Source organism: Sinocyclocheilus rhinocerous, unplaced genomic scaffold (assembly GCF_001515625.1).
Source record: "Sinocyclocheilus rhinocerous isolate Xijiao unplaced genomic scaffold, SAMN03320098_v1.1 scaffold2213, whole genome shotgun sequence".
NCBI classification, from domain to species: domain Eukaryota; kingdom Metazoa; phylum Chordata; class Actinopteri; order Cypriniformes; family Cyprinidae; genus Sinocyclocheilus; species Sinocyclocheilus rhinocerous.
In genome coordinates this window covers 66,699-77,728 of record NW_015634046.1, presented here as the reverse complement: position 1 = coordinate 77,728, position 11,030 = coordinate 66,699, and the positions used below count along the sequence as shown (strand labels likewise).

The 11,030-nt window shown below is 33.7% G+C and overlaps 1 protein-coding gene across 1 annotated transcript in view; it reads right to left on the bottom strand.

Moving 5' to 3' along the window:
* The window catches only part of LOC107745359 (formin-1), a 95,654-nt gene that overhangs the window by 36,788 nt on the left and 47,836 nt on the right, over window positions 1–11,030 (bottom strand). Inside the window, exon 8 of the mRNA XM_016559231.1 lies at window positions 9,180–9,321. Within this exon, the coding sequence (XP_016414717.1) occupies window positions 9,180–9,321 (142 nt within the window). The remainder of the gene's footprint in view (window positions 1–9,179; window positions 9,322–11,030) is intronic.

Here is an 11,030-nt window from a genome sequence, read left to right as displayed (position 1 = left end):
AAATAAATCAAGAAACGAGAGACATACCAGAACATGCAACAGACAGGACATAAAAAAAAATAAAAAAATAAAATAAAATAAAAAAATGAGAGACACACCAGAACATGCAGCAGACAGGACAAAATAAAATAAAATAAAATAAAAAAAATTAAGATAAAATAAAATAAAATACATTTTAAAAAATCAAGAAACGAGAGACATACCAGAACATGCAACAGACAGGATATAAAAAAAAAATATCTAAAAAATAAAATAAAATAAAATAAAATAAAGAAATGAGAGACACACCAGAACATGCAACAGACAGGACATAAAAAAAAAATATCTAAAAAATAAAATAAAATAAAATAAAATAAAGAAATGAGAGACACACCAGAACATGCAACAGACAGGACATAAAAAAAATATCTAAAAAAGAAAATAAATAAATAAATAAAACAAAATAAATAAAATAAAATAAAATAATCCAGAAATGAGAGACACACCAGAACATGCAGCAGACAGGATAAAAAAATAAAAAATAAACAAATAAAATGAAATAAAATTTTATTTATTTTTTTAAAATCAAGAAACGAGAAACATACCAGAACATGCAACAGACAGGACATAAAAAAATAAATAAAATAAAATAAAATAATAAAATAAAATAAAATAAAATGAAATAAAATAAAATAAAATAATAAAATAAAATAAAATAAAATGAAATAAAATAAAATAAAATAATAAAATAAAATAAAATAAAATGAAATAAAATAAAATAAAATAATAAAATAAAATAAAATAAAATGAAATAAAATAAAATAAAATAATAAAATAAAATAAAATAAAATGAAATAAAATAAAATAAAATAATAAAATAAAATAAAATAAAATGAAATAAAATAAAATAAAATAATAAAATAAAATAAAATAAAATGAAATAAAATAAAATAAAATAATAAAATAAAATAAAATAAAATGAAATAAAATAAAATAAAATAATAAAATAAAATAAAATAAAATGAAATAAAATAAAATAAAATAATAAAATAAAATAAAATAAAATAAAATAAAATAAAATAAAGAAATGAGACACACCAGAACATGCAACAGACAGGACATAAAAAAAATATCTAAAAAAGAAAATAAATAAATAAATAAAATAAAACAAAATAAATAAAATAAAATAAAATAATCAAGAAACGAGAAACATACCAGAACATGCAACAGACAGGATATAAAAAAAAAATATATCTAAAAAATAAAATAAAGAAATGAGAGACACACCAGAACACGCAACAGATTAAAATAATCACTATCGTTTGTGATTACAAGATATGGATACTCAAAAAAAACACGAAAAAAAAAAAAAAAAAAAAAAAAAAAAAAAAAATTGCTGTCCTGTCACAGCAGACAGGACAGAAAAAACATTATTATTCTGACGTCTAACATGTTGAGATATTCGGACTCATGTTCTTCTGACGGCACCTGTTAGTCATTAGAGCTCGTCCAGTGACAGAGGCTTTGATATGATAATCAGAGCGAGGAAAGGCGCCGGGGATCCGTGCAGCGGATGCATCTCAACACATGACACAAATTAGCCGCGAGTTTGACCTGCGCTGATTCCCACTGATTGTGTTTTCAGGAGAGCTGCGCTGCTGACAGACGCCTTTCCAAACACGGTTTCTGTATTATCTACATGTGTCCGACACAAACACACACAACCACTTCATTTCCATAATCCGTGCACAGATCAAAACACACATACACACGCTTTCCCAAACGCTCACAGATTTCCTCGCCTCTACCAACAGACTCCGACCCCGAGGGTAAAATGAACTTATACTTGTAAAAATAATCAATAAATATACATTTGTAAAAAATTATATTTATAAAATGTTTAAAAATATATAAATAAATATTATATATACATATACTTTTAAAATAAGTGATATAAATAAAATACACAATATTTTAATAAATAATCAGCTAAATCACACACAGAAATGCAGCAACAGAGACTATACACAGAACATCATTAATCCTAATTCCTTCAAAACATATTTGACAATAAAAATAAAAGATTAATAATTGCATGTATTATTATTATTATAGTTTTTAATGAATATTATAAAATTCATTTAGATATATAAAATTTACATTTTATTTTTATATTTTCTCTTTTCAATTTTTATTCTGCTTTAAATATTTTGTATTTTTAAAGTTTTTTTATTAGTTTAAAATGTGTCTATATTTCTTGAATGTTATTTAATTTAATTAGTTATTATTTTATATATTTACAATATTTCACAAATTAATATACTGTGTGTATATATATATATATATATATGTTATATATTTACAATACAATAATATTTTATATATTTACAATATTTCACAAATTTATATATATATATATTGATGTGCGTACATTTAAGAATTAAATTTTTTAAATATTTTTATATATTTGAACGATAGATAAAGGTCAGTTTACACATATATGGAAGAATATTCAGGACTATTTTCAAAAGGAATTGCAAATTGTATTTTCAGTTGCGTTTTCCATATCTGGACGCATAAATTGTGACGTAATCCAAATGCACTTGCAAATCCTGCATTACCGTTCGCGTTTTCGCTTTCGACTGCCACATTTCAAATGAAAAAGCAAAGTCCATTTGCAACTGTATTTCCTCTTTAATATTTAAATAGCAATATTAATTACAACGTCTGCTTTTTCATATCCGGAATATCCTTCCATTCATATATATGCATGTATGGTATTTCTTAAAGGGGTGGTCGATTGCGATTTCACTTTTTTAACGTTAGTTAGTGTGTAATGTTGCTTTTTGAGCATAAACGATATCTGCAGAGTTACGACGCTGAAAGTTCAATGCAAACGGAGATTTCGTCTTTTAAAATTATGTCAGTTTAATGCCTACAAAAACGGCTCGTAGGGACTACAACGAGTTACTTCCCGGGTTCGTGATGTCACAAACCCAGAAATTTACATAATTTACATAAACCCCGCCCCCGGGAACATGCAACAAAGGGGGCGGGGCCATGTTGCGTTTTTAAACGTTAAACATGGTTGCCGTGCTATATTAAAGCTTTATTCAAGATAAAACCGTATATCAAAAGCTAACATAAGCAGTAGAATTTACAAATAACAGCATATCTAAAAATACGAGACAACAACAAATAAAAAACATACCATTAAGAGCCGTGCTTGCACAGGTTCGGCGCGATCCTCTTCACTAATATCCTCATTTGGGCTTAAATTGATAAGCGATATTGACAACGCCATTGTTTACAATACAAGCGGAGCGCATTCTGAGCTGAGGGGCGGGACGATTAGACGCGAACTGGCGGTTTAGCCAATCACAACACACTGAGGCCAGCTAACCAATCAGAGCCCATTGTGTATTTCTGAGGGAGGGGCTTCATAAAACCAGGAAGTCATCAGAGCGTTTATCAGAGAAGGGACAGAGCGATGTAGACTAAAGGTAAATTATGTTGACTTGTGTTAATCAGCTAATGCTGATCATTAGAGAGGCATCGTTACTCGCGTGAACTCCTCATGTGAGACAGCAGCTCGATCGATCTCGTCTCGACAAACCTGACGCTCTATTGCTCTCTCAGGACACCGACTCCAGTCTGCTCTGGTTTTTCCTGGAGGCCGGTTTCTCAGAAGGCTGATTCAGAACGTGTAAACACACACATAAATGATGGATCTGCATCTGTGTCACTTGTGTTTAGCCGTTCTTTCAAAACCAGAGAGCTCCAGCATCTATTCATCTCTTCACATTCACTAAAGGAGATATATTAAAACGTATTAAAAGCAAAAAAAAAATAAAAAATTATAATTTAATGTAATATAAATATATTTATAAATATAAATAATTATTTTGTAAAAACAATATTTTTATTTTTTATGAAAAATAATTTTTATTATTTTTACTCAATATTTATAAAATAAATAAAATGTAAATAATATTATTGTGATTTCATCACAATCACAAATGCAGTGCTGTGGACTAAATGCTGGTTACATTCTCAGGAAAAACTAAATATCCTAATTCATTCAAAATATATTCAAAAATAAAAATAGATCATATTTGTGTTAACAGTAGTGTTACTTTAATATCACTGAGAAATACAATTACATTTTTATATTTTATGTTTTCATTTTAATTTTAATCAAAGCTTTAGTAATTTTGTTTTGTTTGTCATTTGTATTATTTTTTTAAATATGTCTATATCGTTTTTAAATATTTAGTTTATATAGGTTTTATTTTATAAATAAAATAAAATAATGAAATAAAAGAATAAAATGTCCAAAAATAATAAATAAATAAGATTTTAAAAATAAAATAAAATGAAATATTTATTTGGATTGTTTTATTTTAAAACTATTTATTTAAATTTGCCATTTTAATTATTTAATTAATTATTAGTAAGTGTTTTATTTTGATTGCTCATTTTTCATTTTTAAATTATTTATTTATTTTAATTAGATATTTTTATGATTTTATTAATTATCATTTAATTGTTTAATTATTTATTTATTATTTAATTTTTTGAGCCATTTTCCCATGAAGTGGTGATTTTGTTCTTTTGAACACATGGGATGGAAATAGCGCCTTATTTGCAAATGTTTTATGCAATATTCTAACTTTTCACACAAGTTTAACTTGGATGGAAAAATAGCTATAAATGAGCAATGAGCTATGAATTACTCTGATAACTGGAGATATTCAAACCTTTCTCCCCTTAATAAATAAGTAATAAAAAGCACTGTTTGTAAGAGCTGATTTTGCAGGAACTTAGAAGATGTAGAGAGTGAGAAGCACAATTAAAACTCTCATATGATGTAGCAGGAGTGACCTGCACACACACACACACTCTCTCTCTCTCACACACACACACACACACACAGAGAGGAGTCGTGGAGCCCCGGCTGATTGATCAGGAGTGTCTGGAGCGCTTTGGGTCCAGGCTGAATGTTTAAGTGTGCTGACCAGCACAATCACTCGCTGCTGACCGAGACATTTCTGCCTCATCAGAAAACTCACCTCAGGATTTCAGACTACAGTGTCAATGCTGTCAAATTCATTGACTATGAAACAAACTCAGCTGCTCTACAGAAGACAACAGACGCTATTCAGATCAAGTTAGTTCACATCTGACAGTGTCAGTGCAGTTAAATCAGTAATATTCTTGTCTATTAGTTTTTAAAATTGCTTAGACTAAAAGTGGTACTTAAGGCCCACTTAGTGAAACCATTCACTCGTATACCTAACCTTCAGACCAAGTCTGCAAAACCACTCAGTTTGCTATTGTAAAACAAACTTTAAACACAGTTCTCTACATTACACACATCACTTAAAACTAACAGCTCTCATGTTTCATTTGGGAAACACTGCCATTGAAATGCCACACTCATTTACTGATGACCTACAGCCAGACATCATGTGTGAAAACACTTAGACATCATTTGTTTTGACATCAGTGTTGTGAGAAAGAAATTATTTTTACCCCCTTGCATTTCTGTTTACAGTGTATCTATATTGTATAAAGTGCTTTAGAAATAAAGTTGACTTTCTGACTTGGCTTATATATATATATATATGTGTGTGTGTGTGTGTGTGTGTGTGTGTGGTCGCCGTGATTTCGCCAAGTAAGACATGTTCCTGGATCAACATTACTGTCCAAAAAAAACAGACTTAACCCAATCCCTACCCCTAAACCTAACCTTACCCATAATTTATTCCTAAAATCAGAGGGAATTTATGGCTGATTAACAAGAGTGTAGATTGTAAGCCTAAAACTGACATTTCCTGATAAGTTATCTAATTTCTGATTGGTTGATTGGAATGATGTTCCAGGATCAACAAGGATGTTGATCCAGGAACATGTTGTACTTGGTCAAATCACGCTCACCTCAGAGCAATAGTTGCTCTTTTTTTGTCTACTTTTGTTTTAGGTTTAGTTTTTTTGGTTTTTTTTGGTCTGTTGTAGTTTTTGCTTTTTATTTGTTTAATTTTTTTGCTTTATGTTTTGATTTGTTTGTTCTGTTTTGTTTTTTCTTTTGTTTCGGTTTTTATTTGTTTTATTTTTCACGGTTTGGTTTGTTTTGTTTTGTTTGTTCTATGCTGTGATGTTTTGTTTTTGGTTTGGTTCAGTCTGTTTTAGACTGTATTATTTTAATCTATGTAATTTTGATAAATATGTTTGTATAGTGCTAGAAAATGTTTTAAAATCCCACAAATAAAAACATTTTATGTTTTACATGTTTAAACTTTAAAGCCATCTTCAAGAATAGACTAAAAACACATCTCTTATTATAACTATACTACAATAATATAAATAGCACTAAACAACTTTTTAAAAGAATAAAAATGCATGGCTAAGTGTTTGGACTGTGACATTAAAACCCTTACCTTAGCAAGACGAGCTCTTTTGATGAGGTCATTCAGCTTACGCAGGGCAGCGTTGCGAGGCAAACTCTGGATGTCTCTGAAGACATCTTGTGTTTCGGCTTCAAACAGATGCCGGTTCTCTGCATTTTGAAGAGGTTTGGCCCAAAAAGAGCCGAGATAGACCCTCACCACCTCTGGAGTATTGATCACCTTCCCCAGAGACCACATCAGCGCACCATAAACCCGCATTAGCTGCTGAGTGTCCACCTGATCGGCCTTGTTCAGTACCACACGGATTTTGTCATCTTGCCCACGGAAAGCTTTGATCGCTTGAGAAAATTCATCAGATATGTCTAGCTTATGGGCATCAAAGAGGAGAATGATACGGTCCACTCGCTCTCCAAACCAGCGCAGAACCTCAGAGAAATCATAGCCTATGGGGGAAATGTCAATAGAACAGAATTAATAAGCATCAGTACTTCATAGCCCTCCATGTGAGGGAAAACAGATTGAGTGTACTGCATTCAGTACACACCATATATGTGTGTGTGACCCTGGACCACAAAACCAGTCATAAGTAGCACAGGTATATTTGTTATGGGTATATATATTGTATGGGTCAAAATTATCGATTTTTCTTTTATGCCAAAAATCATTAAGTTAAGATCATGTTCCATGAAGATATTTTGTAAGTTTCCTACCGTAAATATATCAAAACTTAATTTTTGATTAGTAACATGCATTGCTAAGAACTTATGTAATCACGTATACTGATTTTCTCAATATTTAGATTTTTCTGCACCCTCAGATTCCAGATTTTCAAATAGTTGTATCTCAGCCAAATATTGTCCGATCCTAACAAACCATACATCAATGGAAAGCTTATTTATTCATACTGATTTTAAAAAATTGACCCTTATGACTGGTTTTGTTGTCCAGGGTCACATATTATCTTTTAAACCTCAGATGAGCTGATCTTTGCTGATCTGGAATCACAGCAGACGGTCAAACCTGTACGTCTGATCAAAACCACACTAAACACTGGAGCACAGAGGGAATGATGGGAACAATGGCTCAAACGAGCTTATTATATGCAAGCACTAAGCATAAGTTCCTCAAAGAGCAATGAGCACCATAACCGCTGTTAATGGAGGATTCAACAAACTCAGATGTCAAATGAACATTGAGAATGTGACTGAAACCCCCTCTAGTGGAAAAAACATGTGACTTTGCCTCACAAATCCAAGAATGGCACACACAAAATGCAAAATGCCTCACATCTCTTGCAAAATGAAGCACTGCATTCAATATATAACAAACACATCTCAAAAGCAAACATTTGTTTTACGCTGCAAACACCTTTGCCATAATATTATATTTTTGGATATATCATATACACACAGTTATTCAGAACCTAAAGCTCTTCTTTCATGAGCTCCTGTGTACATTTCTGTACAAGACTGAAAGTAATTGGCAGAGAGATGTTGAAAAATTCACGGTAAACACGAAAGCAAGATTGAAAGCAAACTTTTTTTACTGTAAGCATTTGTAGTCGTGAATACAGTATTATACACAGTACGAAAGAAAAGAAATACATCAAGCATTTGTAGTTGTGTAGATGTGTGTTTATTAGAGCCCGACCGATATATCGTTTTGCCGATATTATCGGTCGATATGAGCCTGTCGCCGATAAATCGGTATCGGCGAATATGCCGCCGATATGAACATTTACTTTTACAGAACATATAACGCAGATAAAATGCTTGAAATGGTGTAATTACTTAGTTTGTCGAGCAGAGCGCGCTCCATTGTTTGCTACTGGCGACCTGGATGAAACGCTTTAAAGCTTAGTCTATGGAAAACCATTGAAACTTTGAACGCCCATATCGCCGTAACGGCATGGCGAATCTGCACCAAATTTGGGGGATCCCTTCAGCTCGAGGAACCCTCTCGAACGCGAATCGAGTGTACGTCTAGAGGCCCGCTTTCGAATGAGACCACCCCCGCGTCGATAGCCCCCGGGGTTTGGGAGTTACGGGTGGTTAAATTCGCGGTCCGGCGCCGACCGATCTAGCGATCCCGGGGGGCTACCGAAGCGTGGGGGGTGGCGTTCGAGAGGGCTCCTCGAGCTGAAGGGATCCCCCGATTTTGGTGGAGATCCGCCGGCACGTTCGTGATGTTTGGACACACGAATGGGAAAGTGTCCAAACTTTTGACTGGTACTGTACTATAATATACACAAAGAATATCGGCCGATATATCGATATCTGCCTTTTTTTTACGCCCTAATATCGGTATCGGCCCCAAAAAACCCATATCGGTCGGGCTCTAGTGTTTATAGACCTGTTCTGAAGCATGATTGGTTGGTTTTCAGTAAAGCACATGTGAGGAGTTAGTGATGAATTAGTGTGGCATTTGGATTGGATGTGTTTGAAGAAGAAAATCAAGATACTTCCTGTTAGATTTGTGTGTGTTACATAGAGAACTGTGTGTTGTGTTTTGCAAAAAGTGTTTTATGAAATTGAAAACTGACTCAAAGGTCGAGAATTAGTGTCTGGTTTTGCAGATTTGGTGTGTGCTTCTGCTGTTTGAGTGTCAGCTTTCAGAAACTGTGTGAAAGTAAAGATTTTGTGTGCAAGCAGCTGATAAAAACTGTAAAGCTAAATCTATTCCTGACTAACGCTCTGTGAGCCCATAGGAGCCAGTCACAGAAACACAGACACTTCAGATTTAAATTATTTTTCAGGTAAACTCAGACTCAGAGCTGATGATTTCTTGTACCTTCTTGGCTTTGTTCTTCTTCTCGTACGTGTCTGACAGCGGCTTCTTCTTGGGCTGGACGATGGCTTTGGAGAACAGATCCTCAAACTCTTTGGTGTTCATGATATCAGGCTCTTCCAGTGAACTCCAGAGCGTGTTATTACTGTAAAACACACACACACACACACACACACAGTCAGTGTGTTATATCAGACAAACACTCTTAAAGGGGTCATGAACTGCCTTTGTTTTTTATTTTGTTCTGTTCTCTGAGATCTACTTATAATGTTATCAAGATTTTTACATCAAAAAACCTCAAATACAGAAGTAATAGTCTATTTTCTGTCCTGTTTTTAACCCTCTCATCAGAACGCTCTGTTTGAATAGGCGTGGAGGATCGTAGACTCAATCTTTCTGAAAATCCCGCGTCGAATTGTGCCTTGTTCGTAAACGAATCCGCAGTAAAATGAAGTGAACAAAGGACCGAGTTCTTACGGATGTGGTCTGGATCTTCATTAAAAATAAAGTTCATTCACTCTTTCCTAACGTTGGGATCAGAAGGAAGGCAATGTAAAGACTGTTTTTCCACTTTGGAGCCAACTTTATCATTTGATTTTTGCATAGACCTGCATTTGCCTCTCTCGTTATTTACTTTTATATGCCCAAATCAGTGGCCGGGGCTAAACAGGCAGTGACGACAGACAGTGATGTAGAATCGGTGGGCGGGGCTAACACAGACAGTGATGTAGAATCGGTGGGCGGGGCTAACAGACAGTGATGTAGAATCGGTGGGCGGGGCTAACACAGACAGTGATAAACAGGCAGTGATGTTGATCTTCTTCTGCGGAGGCGGTGCTTATCCACACTATTACATCATAGAGTAGAACATTCCACAAGCTGTCGTTTTGGCAGACTGCAAGCTGTTTTTAGACTAATGACAAAGTTTTGAGTTCTGACACTTACAGGATGTTTTTATAGTACAATGACCTCTTAAATGTCAAAAGATCAAGGTAATTTTGGTTTCTCAGTTCATGATTCCTTTAAAATAACACTCATGGAGGAACAGTGTCAGCTGTAGTTTAAGGCTCATTTCATGTTCAGCGTTTATTTACACGTTTGAAGACTCGAGCTGGAGACTGGAGTGGGGAATTTGGCTGATTCAGTCTGCAGTACAGCGTTCATGGATGAGAAATATTTGGTTTGCCGTTGCTGAGAAACACAAGCAACACAAACAGGCCGATGGCGCACGAGCGAGTCTTTAACGACAATCCAACCTGCCTTCACTATCTCAGTTTCCACTCCTTCATCCTGAGGGAAAAACTCATTTCAGACAATACAGATGATCCGTATCCCAGCCGCTTCTGTTTGTGTTGAAGGATCACAGGCTTTGACATACATATCTGACCGCCGTCCATCAGAGACAGAGATTAGGAGGGTCATTAAGGTCACCTGGTCAATAAAATCTACATTAGGATGATTTTAAGTTGATACTCTAATGTTTTAGCTCAGATGTTTCTACTAAAAGTCAGATGTTTACTAAAAAAACAGAGACAAAAGAGTCACTAGTTGTGATCTTGAGCTATACAATGTATCTGGAGCAGCTCAGATCATTTTGAAATCTCAAATCTGAGAACAGATTTGGAGATATGTACTAAAAAAGGACACAAATGTGAGAATACTGAATTTAATTGAACTTTAATTTAGTTTGACTTGATGTACTAAAATTTCTAAAACTAAAACTGAAATAAAAATTAGTAAGAAATACAGAGTTCTGGCATTTAACTCTAGATGGCGCAGTCCGATAGGTCTAACTCAATCTGACCCAATGACATCATTATCACATGGCACAGCTGATTGGTTCTCTCCTGTATC